Raw genomic sequence first — 21,074 nt, 5'->3', positions numbered from 1 at the left:
ATGACAGCTTCTAGGCTCTTGGTACTTATATACTTTTCTCTCTCTCTCTCTCTTTTGACAAGGCTGCTAAGAAAACACTGCAGTCTTCGGGTAGTTCACCTGTTCTCTTTACTGTGCAAGGTTCATAAAGGCAGGCACCATACCTGTCATGTTTGTCACTATATCTCCCATGCCAACCACAGTGTAATCCACATAATGAGCATTTCAAAGGCACAACATTTGGTAAAGAGATATGAATGAAGGTCTTACACGGAAGCAGTGGGGAACAGTAGAACCAGCTTAAGCATTAGATCTGGGTTCAAATTCCAGTTTTACTCATTATGTGATCTACAGCAAGTTGCTTGACAAACTTTAATTTTTACTGTTTTGTAAAATGGGAATAATACCTATTATATAAGGATTATAAGAATCTATAATCATTTATTAAAACTAGGGAGTGTTTAGTGTTTTCCTGGTACTGTGTTTCAAAATATGGGCTTTAAAAATTGAGTGAAATACAATTCCTGCCCTTAATAAATTTCCACATACGATAGTAAGGCAAGTCAAAAAATATTACGGAAATTTTATGGGTTTTCAAGGTCGGCAGGGATGATGTGTTTGAGGGAATTAGAAAAGGAGGTGGTATATGAAAAAGCCCTTAAGGGATATTTAGGATCTCAACAGTTTAAATGGGTAGGCATATCCAAGGTAAACAAAGAGAACATAAGCAGGAAGGTAAAAAGGTACTGAGTGTGACTGAAAAAGGGCCAGTTACTCCTGGTTGAACTGTAAGGTTCACACAGGAAAGTACAGATACGTCAGAAATGTATGATGGGGCCATATTAGTGGTGACAGGTTCTTTCTTTAATCCAGTAGACAGTGAGAAACGCTGATTTGGGTCTATGGCATAATAGGAAGTAGTATGCCACATGCTGCGTGTGGGAGTTGTGCAGGAGAGATTGGAAAGTGCATGTGTCTAAGACTGGGAAGACCAGTTTGGAGAGGCTATTGCACTGTTTTAAGTAAGAGATAATAAAGCCCTGCACCAGGTGGGGAGCAGAAGGAACGCAGAGAAGACGCAGGAGAGGCACATTTCAGAGAGAATCCAGCATGAAATGGATGTCCCACACAAGACAGAGAGATGCAGGTAACCGGAGCCATTTACACTAACGGGTAAATCTCGGGAAACCGCTGGTTTAGGCTACCGGCCAGTTATAGGTTTGAGGTGCTCGTCGCTGCCACCTTCCCTTTTTTATACTCCTCTTTTTTTCATGGCCGCCTCCACTTCTCTCCATCTCTCCCGCGCTAGTAACTGAGCTTTCAGTCATCGACCTGACCCTGCGTTTTCCCTCACGCTCCAATTCTGCTTCCTATAACTGCCTCCCACTGTACTCTCACAGTCAGGATGACCACGGGTCAGGCCCTGGGGCTGTGGGACACTCCACCCGCCAGGTCCCCTATCGCCTTCGCCTAGGCAGCTGCCATGCTTGCGCCCCCACGGCTCTAGGGCCAATAGGCAGGCCCTACTGCTGGGACTCGAACGGCTATTGGTTGGCCGAGCCGTGGTGAGAGATGGTGCGGTGCCTGTTCTTGGCCCTGCAGAGAGCTGTGGGCGGTTGTTAAGGCGACCGTTCGTGACGTAGCGCCGTCAGGCCGAGCAGCCCCCAGGCGATTGGCTAGACAATCGAACGATCCTCTTTTATTGGTCGAAGGCTCGTCCGGCTCCACGCGTGCGTAAGGCTAGGGTTCCTTCCGCTCCGTGTCTCCGTTGACTGGAGACGGGCGGAGCACCGGTGCCGGGGTTCGGTGGCCTCTAGTGAGATCTGGAGGTGAGGCGGGTGGTGGCCAAGAAGCGGGGCCGGGGCGGCGGGGAGCTGGGCGAGATGAGTGGGAGTGGGGTTTGGGCTATTTTGGTGGCAATTCTGGAGCTTCCCTCGGCCCTGGGAAGTGGCTGCCGGCAGCTCCTGCGGACCTGGAGGGTGCTGCGGTTGCACTTTGTGGTGTGGCGGCCCGGACCCGCGGGGACTGCAAGGAATGTCCTTGAGGCCCGGCAGGCCGAGCGGCGACCGGCACCAGTGTCGGAGGAACCCAGGGTCCCGAACTGGGCTTGAGAGGCGGGCGGCGGTCTGGCCTCTTGGTGACTGCGGTCATCATCTGTGGACCCGCGGGGCGTAGCCGCGTTCATCGGCCCTGTTCAGAGTAAGCAGTGCTGGCTGCATGGTCGCGATAATCGGGGCGGAAAGGGTGTCAGGCAGGGTGACCTCGGAGACCCCTGGATTCGAGAAATACTAGGGGTCTGTGGGGCTTCTGGGTTGTCAGCTCGCAGGGCAGACGGGAGAAGCGCGGCTGCTGGATCCGGGCATTCACGCCCAGGAGCTGCTGTTCGTTCGCGCCTTTCTTTTACGTGACGGGAAAGATCTCTGTAAATGCTGCTGACTAACTTAGAGCCATAAAGAACCGTGGATTGGTGTAGATGTGTCCGGTTATTTACAGGAGACGGCTTGAGAGGATGCGGAAACCCAACGTGGGGATTCGCACAAGGACTCAAAAGATTCTTCTTTTTTTTTTTTTTTGATAAGGGGCGTAGTCTCTTTGGTGCTGATGTTGTTTTAGGAAAAATGTACCTTGTAGAAAGAAATATAGAAGAGTTAATTTCTGCAGTAGGAGGAGGTCGATGTACTCCATTCTTAAGTAGTCGTTTGAAATATTTCAGGATTTGAGGATATGCCTTCTTAGACATGGTCCTGCAGAGTCGTAGGAAACATTTATTTCTGGGCTATACTAAATGTGCATGATTTCGGCGTCCCACAAGGTAGAGAATGTACTTTTTGTTTACTTATGAATTTATTTTCGTCTCCATGCAATGAAAGGCATTTTGCAATTTAGAGATAATCTAGCAAGGCCTGGACAGTACTTTGGGCATAGACTGGATTTTGCAGGCCTGCTTTGTTTGTGGTGTTCTTCCAGAACTTATGATAAACTTGGTGGTCAAGACAAATGGGAATTAGTAACATGAAGGTTAAACAAAATTGCACATAGGTTACAGCATTACATGAAAATTGTCAGGTGTTTGGGATAAACATTTCAAGATAAGTCTGTGAGTATGCCTAGCATCCACACACTCTTTGTATTATTCCTTTATGGTCTAGTTTCTAGACCATAGATAGCCACATTATGGAATCACGTGGTCTACTTAGGTTGACCCATGTGAAATTGCCAGTATTTAAAATTCAGCTAACCTACAAAAATAGCAGTTTCGTATGATTCCATTTAATACTTACCTTTGTCAGAGAACTTTGGAGCTCTAGCTTCGTAAGTGAATGAAGAGAAGAGATATGACTTAAAAACAGCATGTAATAGAATGTGAGCTAATTGGGTATAGAATCCAGGTTTCCCGATTGCCAGTGCAAGATTTTTTTTTTTTTTTTCTTTCTTTCTGGAATACCAGCTTGAACAGCAGAATGCTAGATCCTGTTGGGATTGAAAATGACTGCCATATAAGACGCAGTTCTTGCCTTCAAAGAGACAAAATGTACACATTTAATTAATTTGAGAACACTATAAGATAGTATATAATCAAATACTGGAATGTCAATGCAGGCGGAGTGCTGAGTAGGAGGAAGTAGGATGCCGAAACATCCTTTTCTGCAGTTGGTCGTGGTAGGGTGGTTTCTGTAGCAGATTGGATTGACATTTAAGCATTATCCATTCTTTTAAAGATCTGTAAAACGTTTGCAGCATACTTTTAGTCTGAATAAGTAAGGCATACCTTGCCTATTTGTTTGTTTATTTAAGTGAAATTAATTTTTATTGCAGTGTTGCATAAATACTGTCAACTCAATTGCAGGAGCTATCCTGTAGCCTGCTTGTTCCATTTGCAACTGCTGATGAAGGTGGAAGATTGGATTCTATGGCATGTAAATGCTTTGCATAATCACAGGGCAATGGGGAGGATGTTCATGAGAAATGAGATTGTTTATAATTATGGTTGCTTTTGACACACCCTTATAAGATTGCTCAGTTTGTTTCCAAATAGGTGGGGTTTTCTGTGTTTAGGGATGGCTGACAGGGTCATGTGTAATTTTTTCCTTGAATATGCAAAGATGACTTTACACCTAGGAAAAAAGTCCCAGAATTACAATGCCACCATAAAATCTTTTGAGGGAATACATAATGTGTCTAATGTATAATTATGGGTTTATGATGTTAAACCAATTTGTTCACAAGTTAGTGTTCCTACAGGGTTGCAGCTAAGATTTTAATTCAAATGAATTAACTTTTTAATAATAATGAATCTGATTGACATAATGAGGAAAAATCTGAGCTGAAGTGTTTTTTTGCAGGGAAAGAGGGTTAGAAATAATTTTGACCTAATTTTGAAACACATAGTTAATTTACTTTCTGGAACTTCGATGCTAGTTGATCCTGTAGAACAATTGGTAGAGTTGTGTTTTAAATGTAAGAAAGAAATTGTGTGATAGAATACCATCATGAAAATCTAGCCTTTTACTTTTAGTGAGTCTTTTGGTTATAATTAAGTAGGGTTCTTATCTAAGATTTGATTAAAGATTTCCAATATTTTAAGTCCAAGTACCTGCTAATTTAATAGAAAGTATTTTGTTGCTGTTGTACATTTTCCAGGATAGTTCCAAGTTGACTGTCTCTAATCTGAAGATCTGAAATCTGAAATGCTCCAAAATCTGAAATTTCTTGAGCACCAACCTGACATTCAAAGGAAATGCTCATTGCAGCCTTTGGAATTTGGATTTTGGATTTTGGATTAGGGGTGCTAAGCTAGTAAATGTAATGCAGATATTACAAAATTCGAAAACATCCCAAATCTGAAACGCTTCTCGTCCCAAGCATTTTGAATAAGGGATACTCAACCTGTATGTAAAATGTTTCTCCTTCCCATACCCCATTAATATGTTCCCTGAATGCTCTACATTTAGCCTTAAACTAGAGGGCATGGGTTACATCCATATCTAGGTGCCTTTAAAAAAAGTCATCTTTAGGTCTGTTTCAAGATGTGTCATAAAACACATGCTACTATAGTTTAAGAATTTAAGCCAGCATTTGTTGAGCAATGCTATGTGTGAGTGCAAGGTGCTGGAGGGTAAATTGATGAATCAGACTCAGGGTGGAAGGTTGAAAAAGCATGAGTAAACACAGGCAGGTACACGCCACATTTATATTCCTTTAGGTACCTACAGCTTTTAAAAACTGTGACCCACAGTAGGAAATACATGTTAATTTAAAAGCCAGACACACACTTACGTATGTATAGTTTCTTGAAACCTAGTTTTAAGAAATAATACCTACCCATACTACCTGGCTTACCCAACAGCTATTTTTTATAATATTGTTTTCTATTTAATTTTATTTAAAAATGTTTGTTCTGGCTGGGCGCGGTGGCTCACGCCTGTAATCCCAGCACTTTGGGAGGCCGAGGCGGGCGGATCACAAGATCAGGAGATCGAGACCACGGTGAAACCCCGTCTCTACTAAAAATACAAAAGATTAGCCGGGCGCGGTGGCAGGCGCCTGTAGTCCCAGCTACCCGGGAGGCTGAGGCAGGAGAATGGCTTGAACCCAGGAGGCGGAGCTTGCAGTGAGCCGAGATCGCGCCACTGCACTCCAGCCTGGTGGACAGAGCGGGACTCCGTCTCAAAAAAAAAAAAAAAAAATGTTTGTTCTTATTGATGAAATTGATGTCATGATCTAATTGATCCAGTTGTTGTGGATCAACGGTTTGAAAACTATTCAGCTAGTGGTGTAGTATGTCTGAAATGTAGAGAACATGGAGTGATGCAGTGAGAGATGACACTTGATATTTGCTTTGGTTCCTTAAAGCTACTCTTCTTTTTTTTCTGTCTTTCCCCTAACCCTTTATAAATAGATAAGTGCTTTGTTTCACTTACTTGATTGCCTTTTTATAGTCTGTCTTCAACAGATGAATCACTTTCTTAGTTATTACTAAATGTGAGATTCATTTGAATTCTTGCTAGAGTGGCAGTTAATGAGCTTACTTTTTAAGTCTTTTTGGTTGATTTTTGCAGGTTACTAATATGCTTTATCACAGGCATTAATTTTAGTGAAAGAAGTAAGACTTGCAGGTTTATTTGTGGAGACCAATGGTAATACAAGATTTTTTCAAAATCAGAATATCAGAATTACTATTTAGCAAACAGGAAATTTAGTCATGGTAGTCACTAGATGAAAATCTTGTATATGTTCTATTGGGAATTTTTTGAATGCTATATACAGATACTTCAGCCAGTCATCCTCTTCTACTGTTCTAGCTTTTCATTAGTTGTGAAAGTTGGGAGCTTTTCACGTCTAATGCTTTTCTACTGGTCTTCTAGCACTATTGTTGATGATTCTGCTAGAAGAAAAGCAGCCACCACAGCAAAATTCTTACCCTGTTTTATTAATGTAGAAACATCTATCAGAAAAGACTTTTTTTCTGTTGACAGCAATGTTAGGAAGGTTTTATTAAACATCCTTTTGCTAGTGACATTCTGCCATGTTTTATGGAATGAAAAAGTACAAGAGGTCCCTGCCCTTGAGGATCTTATAAACTAACATGATTTATAGCAGGACACTCAACAAGTAGATTCTTTGGTGTTTACCTTTGTGTAATCAGAATGTAGATGATCAAGAAGATACTTAACATGCATTTCATATCTAGGTAATTAGAAAATGTGAATAGCTGTTTCTCACTTGTGTTTTCTGCTTGATTGCTCTTCTACTTGCAAGGCTCAGGTAATAAGGTTGAGCTACTTACCTGGTTTGATCTTAAATGTTTGAATTCATACAAATTTTAAGAAATGGCTGCTTTAAAGTTGGTTGCCAGTGAGTAGTAAAGGATTTATTGTTTGAGTGAAGAAGTATAACATAGTTCTCTTAATTTTATAATTATTTTCCAGAATTATAAAGAATAGTATCAAATAGTCATATGTATAGGACACTGTGCATACAAAGCAGGGTTTATAGCATACTTTTCCTTAAAATCTTTTCCTAAAACTACAGTGAGCTGTATAGCACACTTTTCCTTAAAATCTTTTCCTAAAAATACAATGAGCTGTATACTAAGTGTTCACACTTGATATTCCTTCCAGGATCCACGGATTCTGTATCTACAATGTTGTCAAGACTTTTTCGAATGCATGGCCTCTTTGTGGCCTCCCATCCCTGGGAAGTCATAGTGGGGACAGTGACACTGACCATCTGCATGATGTCCATGAACATGTTTACTGGTAACAGTAAGATCTGTGGTTGGAATTATGAATGTCCAAAGTTTGAAGAGGTTAGTGAAGTTAATTTGATATTGACTAAAGTAAATTACATTTTCAATTTCTAAAGAGCCCTTAAGCCCTTATATGGGACCACATAATTTTTAAAAGTTATGAGTAAAACCTTTTTTTTTTTTTTTTTTTTTTTTGAGAGGGTGTCTCCCTCTGTCGCCCAGGCTGGAGTTCAGTGGCACGATCTGGGCTCACTGCAAGCTCCGCCTCCTGGGTTCACGCCATTCTCCTGCCTCAGCCTCCCGAGTAGCTGGGATTACAGGCGCCTGCCACCACACCCGGCTAATTTTTTGTATTTTTAATAGAGACGAGGTTTCACTGTGTTAGCCAGGATGGTCTCGATCTCCTGACCTCATGATCCACCCGCCTTGGCCTCCCAAAGTGCTGGGATTACAGGCGTGAGCCACTGCGCTCGGCCGAGTAGAATCTTTAGTATGTAGGAACTTACCTCAAATTTCTGTTTATATGGAATGCACTGGAAATACAATATTTTGCTTTCTCTTCACAAATGAGTGTAATTGACTTTATTTGAGAAATACATCTTTTATAAGTAACTAATAGTCAAAAATGAGTGTGGGCCAGGTGTAGTGACTCATGCCTGTAATCCCAACACTTTTGGCGGCCAAAGCAGGAGAATTGTTTGAGCCCAGGAGTTCAAGACCAGCCTGGGCAACCCGGGCAATATAGTAAGACCCAGTCTTTAAAAAAATTAAAGGCTGGGCGCGGTGGCTCACACCTGTAATCCCAGCACTTTGGGAGGCCAAGGCAGGTGGATCACGAGGTCAGGAGATCAAGACCATCCTGGCTAACACGGTGAAACCCATGTCGCTACTAAAAAATACAAAAAGTTAGCCGTACATGGTGGCGGGCGCCTGTAATCCCAGCTACTCAAGAGGCTGAGGCAGGAGAATGGCGTGAACCAGGGAGGCGGAGCTTGCAGTAAGCCAAGATCGCACCACTGCACTCCAGCCTGGGCAACAGAGCAAGACTCCATCTCAAAAACAAAAACAAAAAACTTAAAAAATTATCTGGATGTAGTAGCATGCACCTGTAGTCCTGCTACTTTGGAGGCCATGGCAGGAGGATCCCTTGAACCTGGGAGGTTGAGGCTGCAGTGAGCTGTGATTGCAGCACTGTACTCCAGCCTGGGTAACAGCATGTAACCCTGTCTCAAAAAAAAAATTGCAGTGATGTATTGGCTTACCACAGTGGTTTGATTAAAAGTTGGATTTAATTTTTGGTATGCATGTTTGATATTTTTATTGGACTTATAGTGTGCTTACATTTATGTTCTCATGACAATATATAAATGAATTGCACATGCAAAATAAAAATTATTAGTTTTGATTTCTTATTTTAAAAGTCAGAGCTATTGGAATTTCCTTTTCTTTCTCTCCTATTAGGATGTTTTGAGCAGTGACATTATAATTCTGACAATAACACGATGCATAGCAATCCTGTATATTTACTTCCAGTTCCAGAATTTACGTCAACTTGGATCAAAATATATTTTGGGTAATAGTTTTACATGTTTAACTTCTGGTGTCATTAAATTTTTGATGTGCTGTAGAAATAAACCTGTTCATTCAAATCATGTATTTGGAAATATGTGTGTTGCTGAAAGTGTGCTGCATGCATTTAATAGTTTCCTTATTATTGGCAATTAGACATTCTGAAATTTGAGACCTTAATAATTTGGAGAAAACTAGTATTATCTCAGAATACTGTTTGAGACTGTTATTATTTGTGTAGTAAAGGATAAAGGTTTTTCAGTATTGAATTTTTGTCATTTAGGTATTGCTGGCCTCTTCACAATTTTCTCAAGCTTTGTATTCAGTACAGTTGTCATTCACTTCTTAGACAAAGAATTGACAGGCTTGAAGTAAGTATTTAAAACCTAAATATACTTTCTGTCAACATACATTTTTAAAAACTTTTCTTCTCCATGCTGCAAAGGCACATTTTCAAAAGTTAAGAAAATAAGGGGGAATTTTTTTGTATAATTTTACTATTAGCTAATTTTCATAACTAGTAACATTTTGGCATATATCCTTTTCTACTGTTTTTATACTTAAAGAAAATATCTGACATCATATATATTGTTTTATAATTTCTTTATGCATAATAATAGTTTATCAACATCTTTCCCTGTCCCTTTTTTTTTGAGACGGAGTTTTGCTCTTGTCACCCAGTCTGGAGTGTAATGGCACGATCCTCGCTCACTGCAACCTCCACCTCCTGGGTTCAAGCAGTTCTCCTGCCTCAGCCTCCTGAGTAGCTGGGATTACAGGCACCTGCCACCATGCCCATCTAATTTTTGTATTTTTAGTAGAGACTGTTTTTCGCCATGTTGGTCAGGCTGGTCTCCAACTCCTGACCTCAAGTGATCTGTCTGCCTTGGCCTCCCAAAGTGCTAGGATTATGGACGTGAGCCATTGTGCCCGGCCTCCATGTCCTTAATGTTAAACTAAATTGTTTGTAACGGCTGTATGTATTCTCTTCTGTCTAAACATCTTGTAGTTTATTAATCATCTAATGTTGGACTGTTAGGTTATTTAATTTTTTCATTAATAACAACTCTGTGATGAATGTTTTTGTAACTACATTTTGTTCATATTCATAATCATTTTCTTCAGATACATTCCTAGGAGTGAGACAGTGGTTTTTTTTTTTTTTTTTTTTTTTTTTTTGAGACGGAGTCTTGCTCTGCCGCCCAGGCTGGAGTGCAGTGGCCGGCTCTCAGCTCACTGCAAGCTCCGCCTCCCGGGTTCACGCCATTCTCCTGTCTCAGCCTCCCGAGTAGCTGGGACTACAGGCGCCCGCCTCGTCGCCCGCCTAGTTTTTTGTATTTTTAGTAGAGACGGGGTTTCACCGTATTAGCCAGGATGGTCTCGATCTCCTGACCTCATGATCCGCCCGTCTCGGCCTCCCAAAGTGCTGGGATTTCAGGCTTGAGCCACCGCGCCCGGCCAAGACAGTGGTTTTACTTTTTTTTTTTTAAGAGCTTTTTAGTGCTATCATTGCCAATTTAGTTTCCAGAGAGTTTGTTTAGTTTATCCTTCCACAGGTAGTGATTAATGAAAATTTTTATATATTCCACTTTTTTCCCTAATGGTAATCCAAGGAGGTACTTTTTACCAAGGATGATCTTTTGATACAAAATTATCAAAAGGTGTTTAAATGTAAATATACTTAAATTTTAACATTAAAAATATTTTTAACAAATATTTTGAGCAACTGTTATGTTTAGCTTTGAGGATGCCGAAGAAATATAGGGTATACCTTTTTGTCTGCAGAAAGGTACACATACTACAGGATCATACAATATAGAGGGGGAAAGTTTTTGTTCTAAGAAGAATTTTTTTTAAATCATACTTTTTCTCATTAAATTTATCTGATGATTTTGTTCTTTTCCAGTGAAGCTTTGCCTTTTTTTCTCCTTCTGATTGACCTTTCCAGAGCAAGTGCATTAGCAAAGTTTGCCCTCAGTTCCAACTCACAGGTAAGTATTATTTATAAGATAGGAATGTGAATAGTATTCCTTTTTTCAGTTTACATTAATAGGAAGGATTAATAGAGTTTCTTCATAGTTCAAGATTTAAGAATTGCACAGAGTTTTAAGTTTAATTCTCAAGTCCCAAGACGGGTCTCCATAAGTGCCCCAGGAACAGTCCCCTCTATCTAACAACTCAATTATGATTCTGTAGCTACTGGAATTTGGAATTGCCTCCATTTTTCTTTTTGAAAGTTTTCAGAAATTATGGTAAAAATTTTTGGGTAAATAAGAGTGTTTTCCTAGTGAAACACATCAGAGAGCAGAACAGGATCTAATGGACGAGAACCCCAGGGTTGGTTGATTGATTGATTGATTTGAGATGTAGTCTCACTCTGTCGCCCAGGCTGGAGTGCAGTGGCGAGATCTTGGCTCACTGCAACCTTCTCCTCCTGGCTTCAAGGGATTCTTCTGCCTCAGCCACCCGAGTAGCTGGGATTACAGGTGTGCACCACCATCCCCGGCTAATTTTTGTGTTTTTAGTAGAGACGGAGTTTTGCCATGTTGGCCGGGCTGGTCTTTAATTCCTGACCTCAAGTGATCCACCCACCTCGGCCTCCCGAAGTGCTGGGATTACAGATGTGAGCCACCGTGCCTGGTCAGACTTATTTTTAAATCCCTTAAATTAACACTGGCGTTATTTCCTATTTTAAGTTTCTTCTTAATGTTCATTAGTCACTTTGAAGAACCTAACCTTTTTAACAATATTATATCAGAGCATCTTGAGTATAAAATAGTACGCAATTCTGCCCTGATTATTTATTGATAATGTGTATGATCATTTGAACATGTTAACAAGGAAATGAGTTTGGTTTTATTAATACTAATATGATCTCATAAAAAATTTGCAACTAAGCTTCTGCCATGGTAGGCAAAAATATAGAATGTTGTAGGATTTAATTATGTGGGATTTAAATGACAGAGTTAATGCACGACCTCAAAGGAATATTCCTAAGAAATATCTTATTCAGTGGAAAGGGAATCAGGGCACTATACGTTCTTTTTTAAAAATTTGGCTGGGCGCAGTGGCTCACCCCTGTAATCCCAGCACTTCGGGAGGCTGAGGCAGGCAGATCACCTGAGGTCAGGAGTTCGAGATCAGCCTGGTCAATGTGGTGAAACCCTGTCTCTACTAAAAATACAAAAATGAGCTGGGCATGGTGGTGGGTGCCTGTAATCCCAGCTACTCGGGAGGCTGAGGCAGGAGAATCGCTTGGACCCACGAGGCGGAGGTTGCAGTGAACCAAGATCGAGCCATTGCACGTTGCACTCCAGCCTGGGAAACAAAGTGAGACTCCATTTCAAAACAGAAAAAAAAAAATTCATTTTTAAATCCGTCATATTACCATTATACTTTCTATCTTGAATACCTGTTAGTTTTATCATATTGTATATTTTACTCTTTGAATAGTAATTTGATATTAATATGAGCCATAGGATGCTCTAACATTTAGAAAAGTTATTTTGTCCCTTGCCCTCATTGATATGTTTGATCTGTTTTAGGATGAAGTAAGGGAAAATATTGCTCGTGGAATGGCAATTTTAGGTCCAACGTTTACCCTCGATGCTCTTGTTGAATGTCTTGTGATTGGAGTTGGTACCATGTCAGGTTTGTAGGCAATTTTTGCCATATTTTAAAATAGGTATGTCACTAAAGAGGAAAAAGAACATCTTGGATTTGTATTATTTATTGTTAAATTCTGACTTTTAAATTACTCTTAAAATTTTTTATTATATTTGTGATATTTTTGTTCATTTGCTTTCTTTTGTTTGGTTTTTTAACCAACATTACGTTCCAAGGTTGGTCTGCAAGACACCTTCTAGGCCCTGCTATTACTTAGACTCAAGTGGTGACTTGGTTTTTTGTGTTTTAATTATCTGTATGGAGAAAAGAGTCAGGAATTGGACAGATCTGAGTAAGATTCACCTAATAAGGTGATTGGAAATATTTAATCCAATAGTAAGCAGTACATCTCAACAAGCACCCAGCATTAGCTTCAACACGTTTCTTCATTCTTAATTTGGATAGTAGAGAATTAGATATTAATATCAAACATAGGACTTCATTATGTAGAATAAAAATTACAGCCTGGCATGGAAATTTGCCAGAAGAAATATATTATGCTGTGTGAAGGTCTCCTAATCATTAGGACTATATTTTATGGCTTTCTCATAAAGACCATACTTAGTTAACTACTGTGTATTTCCTGGTACCTTAGAGCCCTCAATGAGATGCCTCATTCTTTCAGAAGTAAATTATCTAACTTTTAAGGGTGTAAATTATTGTCGTTAGTTTAGGCCTTTTCAGTGGATAGTATTTTAAAAATGTAATATTGCTTCTAACTTTCTGAGAGTAAATTATTATTTAGTTATTTCTTCTTTTATTCAACAAAGATTTTATTTAGCAGATAAAATATTTTTTAATTTTAAAAATTTACTTACCTTAAAATTTACTTTTGGGAGTACAATTTTATGAGTTTTGATAATGACATAGTCATGTAACCACCACTACACTCAAGAAAAAGTGTTGATAAGGTGAAAATGTACTTGTATGATTTTATTCAAGCAAAAGAATATGTGAGGAGAGAATTTGCCAGGAAGTAATAGTTGGGCCATGAAACCATGGGGTTATTTATTGAAATAATAATGATGTGAAAAGCAGTTGGGCGATGAGTTTTGTCATGATATGGTCAGAGAAGTAGACAAAGGAAGTGATTAGATTTGTGGTTGGAGAAGGCAGTGAGACATTTACAGCTATACAGAAATGGTGTAATTAGAGATTTGGGTTAGGGTAGAAAAGGACAGATTTAACACATAGTAACTTGGAAGTAACCCTTTGAAAAAGCCCGTACAAAAAGTAGAAAGTCTTAGCTTCTTGGATACATGTGGATTGGTGCTGTTTCTTTGTGTATAGAGAGACTTATCTGGGGACACAGTAAGGAAGAATGCCTGGAGAGCATATGGCAACAAGATGAGTGAATATTGTGCAGAGAGAAATAGTAGATAGTCAAGTCATGAAAGCATTGGTCAAGTATGGTTTTGATGGCCTCAAGTTTGTAAAGATATTCAGTTACCATTTAAAATGTAGTTTGATTTATAATGCTTTTGTTATTGTGATTGTGTAGCCTCTTGAATTTCCACATTTGAGGGTAATTGTGGAATTTAAAAAAATACAATATATGCTTGTTCTAGTCAGTCAAATGATATCTTAAAATTTAGGAAATAAAATACAACTTTGAGTTTTTGTGAGCAGTTTTTATAGGACAATTTAAATTTATGTTTCAAAGCATTGTTATGTTTGACATCAGAAATATGTTTTATATTATGCTCAAGTTTATTTGTAAAGTGAGAGAGAAAGATTTGGTGGTAATCTAAGGTCTCTTATAGCCTCTATAATTTGGTTGTTTTCTATTTGAGATTACCAAATGATACCTTAAGCATTTTGTAGTGGAATATGTTTGTTAATTTTTAATCTTGAGTTGCCATTTTGTATTATATCATTTTCCAAACAGATCAATGAAATAACCAAAATTATAAGAACTTCAGTAGCCATCATAGAGGTTATATTGAAATTAGAGTTTGTTGGTACACAAAAAATAATTATTTTGATCTTATATCAGGACTGGCATAACTGGCAGGATATTCCACTTATATAAAAAATCCTTGGTTAATTGGCAAATTGCTTTTCTCCTAACAAGTGGGATTAGATCAATAGTGTAACTGGGGTTTTGCTCCATTAGAGTAGCCTGCGCTCTCCTTATTTCATAACAAGGCACTACTGCTTGACAAAAAGGAATTGGAAACACATATGTTTATGTTGTGTATTAAACACTACCATTCTGCCTGGCATTATGATACTGGGGACATGGGAGAAGGCAAGAGCTTTGCCCTTGAGGGACTTAGAGTTCTGTACTTATTCCTGCTGTCCCCTAAGGCTTGGCATCACCTCTGAGTTGCTAATTCTATTTCCAGTAAATGGCAAGGAGCTTAATGTATTGATGTTTTCATGTATTTGTCTACCTGCAGGAAGGCAAATATATCCTTGTGATACATGCAGCATCAAAAATACATACACTTAACTAGTTATATCTTTAATTTTTCTCTAACCAGGGGTTCGTCAGCTTGAAATTATGTGCTGCTTTGGCTGCATGTCAGTTCTTGCCAACTACTTCGTGTTCATGACTTTCTTCCCAGCTTGTGTGTCCTTGGTATTAGAGGTAAGACCAGTTCTTACATATGGCACTAGTAGAAGAGTAGTATTTCTGCTTACATCAGTTTACCTGAACAGAATCAATACCTTCTAATGTCACACTGACTTAATTTGTAGCTTTCTCGGGAAAGCCGCGAGGGTCGTCCAATTTGGCAGCTCAGCCATTTTGCCCGAGTTTTAGAAGAAGAAGAAAATAAGCCAAACCCTGTAACTCAGAGGGTCAAGATGATTATGGTAATGACATAGTTTTCTTCTCCTTTTAGTATCCTCACTTCCAATCTCATTCTTTTTAAGATTTATTATTTTCTACAATTTTTGGCCCATTCAATGATATTGCACCCCCTTCTTCCTTTTTTTCTTAATGTGTTCATTTCTTTGAGGCTCCTGGTCTTTATTAGCCCCTCTCTCCTAAACAAACTTTTTAAGTTCCTCCACCTTATCTCCCTTTGAAAGCCTGTTCTTTGGGATGTTTTCAGTAGTTCAGGGGGGTCACTACTTTATTTAGTTGCATAGCAAACTTGGGGCTTTTTTTTTCATGGTAAGAGGAAGCTATGAGAGATAATGGCTGGTTGTCTGTTTGCTAGGGATAAGACATTTAAGTTCTGTTGATATGCAGAGGACACATTATTTTTAAAATTTTATTTCAGTCTCTAGGCTTGGTTCTTGTTCATGCTCACAGTCGCTGGATAGCTGATCCTTCTCCTCAAAACAGTACAGCAGATACTTCTAAGGTTTCTTTAGGACTGGATGAAAATGTGTCTAAGAGAATTGAACCAAGTGTTTCCCTCTGGCAATTTTATCTCTCTAAGTAAGTTAACTGAAATCTACTTTGTGATATATTAATCATAGTACTCTATGCTAATACAAGTTTAGATTGTATCCTTTACGTTTCTGAATAATATTTTAATTTGCTTTATTTTATTTAGAATGATCAGCATGGATATTGAACAAGTTATTACCCTAAGTTTAGCTCTCCTTCTGGCTGTCAAGTACATCTTCTTTGAACAAGCAGAGACAGAATCTACACTCTCGTTAAAAAACCCTATCACATCTCCTGTAGTGACACAAAAGAAAGTCCCAGACAACTGTTGTAGACGTGAACCTGTGCTGGTCAGAAATAACCAGAAATGTGATTCAATAGAGGAAGAGACAGGGGTAAACCGAGAAAGAAAAGGTAACTTGTTATTCTCTTCACTTTCAGTCCTTCATTGCTTCTTCAAAAAGTAGTCTGTTTTCAAAATTATGTGCCGTGTTGTGAGATTTCTTTTGATCTCTTGAACAGTTGAGGTTATAAAACCCTTGGTGGCTGAAACAGATACCCCAAACAAAGCTACATTTGTAGTTGGTAACTCCTCCTTACTTGATACTTCATCAGTACTGGTGACACAGGAACCTGAAATTGAACTTCCCGGGGAACCTCGGCCTAACGAAGAATGTCTACAGATACTTGGGAATGCAGAGGTGAGGACGATACATAAACTCCAACGTGGCATTTTTCATTACAAAGGAGCTTTTTCAAGGAAGAAAAATCTAGTATCTGCTGAACACTACAGCTAAGTTCTGGGCACCATGTAACATAACTAACAGATACTATCTTCTTTCTTTATTTCCCACAATCTTGAGAGGTAGGTAGAATTATCTGTTTTTTAGATGAGAACGTTGAGGCTCCAGTATGTTTAATTTCCCCGAGTAGTACATCTAGGAAATGGTAAAGCTCATAGCAGGGTCCAAGATTTTCTGACTCCAGAGTCAAACTCTTTCTAGTTTATTACTGTTTATCATAGAGATGAGCGACTGCTGTATTCTCATAGGTGTGTTGAGGCCTAGAAAGAGTTTAACACAGAGACAAGTTTCAAAGATAGAAGAAAGTTTTTGTTTTATTTTGTAAGCTTGATACCCATGAGGAAGCTTGCTTTTGTTTTTGAGATTTGAACAGGGTCTTCTACCTACATGACCATATCAATCTACTCATGCTTTCATGCATATAATCATGTTCCATCCATGTCTGCTTAATATGGTTAATTCTTTCTTTTAAATATATTTTAATACATTTATTGGTAAAATGTAATTTTTCACCAGTTTTATTGAGGTATACTTGACAAATGAAATTTTATTTTATTATTATTATTATTTTGGGAGACAGAGTGTCACTCTGTCACCCAGGCTGGAGTATAGTGGCACCATCTTGGCTCACTGCAACCTCCACCTCCCAGGTTCAAGTGATTCTTGTGTATCAGCTGGGATCCCGAGTAACTGGGATTACAGGCATGTGCCACCATGTCTGGCTAGTTTTTGTATTTGTAGCAGACATGGGGTTTCACCATGTTGGCCAGGCTGGTCTCAAACTCCTGGCCTCAAGTGGTCTGCCTGCCATGGCCTCCCAAAGTGCTGGGATTACAGGCATGAGCCACTGCACACCCGGCCTACATTCTTTAATCATATACTTTTTAGCTGAACTTAGTCATTGTTCTTTAAACACAGTTCCCAACTCTGGGTTTCTATTGTTTTTGTCATCTGACGTGCCTCCCCATCTCCAGGTGCTCACACCTTCAGGGCAAATGCTAGCACCTATGAAATCTATCTCAATTCTGCCAAACAGAAGTAACCTTTCTTTTCTGAAGCATCCTTTATATAGAGACTGCATTTTAATGGCAGTTGTACTTTGTTGCTTATATCATATTTAGATGAATATCTCCATTATTAGAAATCAGGCTCTTAGAAGGCTAAGTCCATGTCTTGAGAAGGCTTTGGATTTCATAGGTGCTCAGTAAACTTTAAGAGAATGAATGAATTTGCACTGACAATACATAAACCAGCTAATGTTTATCTTACTATTCTTTTGAAAAATTAGACTAATATTAGTGTTTGCAGAGATCCTTGAATAAACCCACAGGTAGTAGTCACAAAAGTGAATTACTGGTGCCAGTTTTGTGGAGAGTGGTGATTGTGAATGTGTGTGTATATATGTGTGTATGCATATGTTTGTATATCACCACCACAAGCAGAGTCAAGAGACAGCTAATAAACTAAGAGAAAATATTGGCAATTTATATTTAAAGGCTAAAGGGCTAATCTGTAATATATAAAGAGCTCCTGCAAATTGATGAGACTAAATTTTTATCTCATTTTTTAAAAGCAGATAATATAATCAGTCTATTGTCAGGAAAAAAGTACATATGGCTCTTAAAAATGTGAGAAGGTGATTAACTTCATCCTAAGAGAAATGCAAATTAAAATTATACTTGAGATATTTTCACTCATCAGATTGGCAATAATCCCAAAGTTTAATAACATACTCTATTGAGGTTGTCGGGAGAAGTCTTTTCTGGTTTTTTTTTTTTGTTGTGTTGTTGTTTGTTTCTTTTGAGAAGGAGTTTTGCTGTTGTTGCCCAGGCTGGAGTGCAACGGCGTGATCTTGGCTCACCGCAACCTCTGCCTCCCAGGTTCAATTGATTCTCCTGTCTCAGCCTCCCAAGTAGATGGGGTTACAGGCATGCGCCACCATGCCTGGCTAATTTTTTATTTTTAGTAGAGACGGGGTTTCTCCATGTTTGTCAGGCTGGTCTCGAACTCTGGACCTCAGGTGATCTGCCCGTCTTGGCCTCCCAAGGTGCTGGGATTATAGGCATGAGCCACTGCCCCCAACCTGGAAAGGTCTTTTCTTACGTTGGTGGTGAGAAGGCAATTGGACAGTGTTAATTCAAATTAATAAATTTGTAAAAAGTATAAACATTTATAAGATTATAAATGTTCATACCCTTTGGCCCAACACTTGTGTGAATTTATACCCATATATGTGCGTGTGTGTATGTGTGTGTGTGTGTGTATATATATATGTGTGTGTGTGTGTGTGTGTGTGTATTTATAATCATGCATAAAAATCTCTGGATGGATACACAATAAAACAGTGGTACCTATTTATGTGTAGGTAGCAAAGAACTGGGCAGATGGTAGACAGAGATGGGATGAAGACTTTTTGTTATATCTCTTTTAATATTTAGTTTTTAAACCATGTGCATATCTTGCCTGTTCAGGATATTAAAAATAGAAAGTTTACTAGAGTTTAAACAATAGCGGTTACATCTGACACACACTTGAAACCTTGCTAAATTCACATTTATTTTTCTTTTTATGGTGTATTAGCGCAAGCCTGTCTTTGTATTGTAAAATCTAATGATATGGTATTTATGTTATTTTTGTTTGGCATTTTTGTATTAAAATGAATTGTTATTTTGCGGAGGTATCTTTTTTTTTTTTTTTTTTTTTTTTTTTTTTTTTGATATGGAGTCTTACTCTGTCGCCCAGGCTGGAGTGCAGTGGCCGGATCTCAGCTCACTGCAAGCTCCGCCTCCCGGGTTTACGCCATTCTCCTGCCTCAGCCTCCCGAGTAGCTGGGACTACAGGCGCCCCGCCACCTCGCCCGGCTAGTTTTTTGTATTTTTTAGTAGAGACGGGGTTTCACCGTGTTAGCCAGGATGGTCTCGATCTCCTGACCTCGTGATCCGCCCGTCTCGACTTCCCAAAGTGCTGGGATTACAGGCTTGAGCCACCGCGCCCGGCCCCGGAGGTATCTTTTATTTAAAAACTACAGTGATTTAATTTAAAAATTACATTATTTTAACTTAGCATTGTTTATATTAAATGGTTTATAACATGAAATACAGTCCTTCAAGCCTTCTGTTTCATCTCTCTCTCTAACCCCAATTTCATTTTTTTCTCCATTTCTTTAGAAAGGTGCAAAATTCCTTAGTGATGCTGAGATCATCCAGTTAGTGAATGCTAAGCATATCCCAGCCTACAAGTTGGAAACTCTGATGGAAACTCATGAGCGTGGTGTATCTATTCGCCGACAGTTACTTTCCAAAAAGCTTTCAGAACCTTCTTCTCTGCAGTACCTACCTTACAGGGATTATAATTACTCCTTGGTATGTTGTTTTCTTGATTAAGAGAAGTTTGCTTTGTATGTTTTTAATTTTTTTCTTTTCTTGATTAGTTTCATGTATGTACATAGTTTTATAAAACATTTTCCTTTTAAATCATTTTACCCTAATTTTTTATTCTGCTTATGATGTAGGTCATAGAAATTAAAAATATTTTTCCTGTTTTTATAGTCATTACTCAAAGATTTTAGTATTTTAAACACTTTTTAAAGGTAAATTAAAAATTTTGTTTAAAAAGAATACATACAGGCCGGGCGCGGTGGCTCAAGCCTGTAATCCCAGCACTTTGGGAGGCCGAGACGGGCGGATCACGAGGTCAGGAGATCGAGACCATCCTGGCTAACACGGTGAAACCCCGTCTCTACTAAAAAATACAAAAAACTAGCTGGGCGAGGTGGCGGGCGCCTGTAGTCCCAGCTACTCGGGAGGTTGAGGCAGGAGAATGGCGTAAACCCGGGAGGCGGAGCTTGCAGTGAGCTGAGATCCGGCCACTGCACTCCAGCCTGGGCGACAGAGCGAGACTCCGTCTCAAAAAAAAAAAAAAAAAGAATACGTACATACTAAAGGATTATGTTTGAAGATAGTTATTAATGACAAGTTGAGATGAGTTTTTGTGCATTTTACTATATAGATTTTCATTTGGTGCCTGACTTTACCTTGTAGGTGATGGGAGCTTGTTGTGAGAATGTTATTGGATATATGCCCATCCCTGTTGGAGTAGCAGGACCCCTTTGCTTGGATGGAAAAGAATTTCAGGTTCCAATGGCAACAACAGAAGGTTGTCTTGTGGCCAGCACCAATAGAGGCTGCAGAGCAATAGATGTAAGTTGGCATTTATATATTTGCCAGTTTTAAAATACATCATGGGCAAGACAATGAGAAGAGTTTTAAGGACAATTAGTTGATACCTTTTAGGTCAAGCATGAGCATTTTTGGGTAACATGTGCTTGCTTCTCTAACATATACTGTGTAGCTTGGTGGAGGTGCCAGCAGCCGAGTCCTTGCAGATGGGATGACTCGTGGCCCAGTTGTGCGTCTTCCACGTGCTTGTGACTCTGCAGAAGTGAAAGCCTGGCTTGAAACAT

The 21,074-nt window shown here is 39.2% G+C and overlaps 1 protein-coding gene across 2 annotated transcripts in view; it reads left to right on the top strand.

The window, feature by feature from the left end:
• The first annotated feature begins 1,014 nt into the window (after positions 1–1,014).
• LOC115896021 (3-hydroxy-3-methylglutaryl-coenzyme A reductase-like) overlaps positions 1,015–21,074 on the top strand; it is a 21,366-nt gene continuing 1,306 nt past the window's right edge. The window contains exons 1-14 of one of the 2 annotated variants that reach the window (XM_030926500.1): positions 1,015–1,126; positions 7,101–7,288; positions 8,690–8,801; positions 9,081–9,168; positions 10,704–10,788; positions 12,343–12,448; positions 14,950–15,056; positions 15,167–15,283; positions 15,697–15,857; positions 15,976–16,223; positions 16,332–16,510; positions 19,780–19,974; positions 20,653–20,811; positions 20,963–21,074. The exon at positions 20,963–21,074 is cut by the window's right edge and continues 46 nt beyond it. In XM_030926500.1, the coding sequence (XP_030782360.1) occupies positions 1,090–1,126; positions 7,101–7,288; positions 8,690–8,801; positions 9,081–9,168; positions 10,704–10,788; positions 12,343–12,448; positions 14,950–15,056; positions 15,167–15,283; positions 15,697–15,857; positions 15,976–16,223; positions 16,332–16,510; positions 19,780–19,974; positions 20,653–20,811; positions 20,963–21,074 (1,894 nt within the window). In that variant the 5' untranslated portion in view covers positions 1,015–1,089. Of the gene's footprint in view, positions 1,127–1,675; positions 1,809–7,100; positions 7,289–8,689; positions 8,802–9,080; positions 9,169–10,703; positions 10,789–12,342; positions 12,449–14,949; positions 15,057–15,166; positions 15,284–15,696; positions 15,858–15,975; positions 16,224–16,331; positions 16,511–19,779; positions 19,975–20,652; positions 20,812–20,962 lie in introns of those variants that run through there. The other variant, XM_030926501.1, reaches the window with a different exon arrangement.

The sequence above is a fragment of the Rhinopithecus roxellana genome, unplaced genomic scaffold (genome assembly GCF_007565055.1).
Source record: "Rhinopithecus roxellana isolate Shanxi Qingling unplaced genomic scaffold, ASM756505v1 contig4410, whole genome shotgun sequence".
Taxonomy (NCBI): Eukaryota; Metazoa; Chordata; class Mammalia; order Primates; family Cercopithecidae; genus Rhinopithecus; species Rhinopithecus roxellana.
Note: the sequence above shows the minus strand (reverse complement) of the source record. Positions and strands in the feature narration are given on the sequence as shown.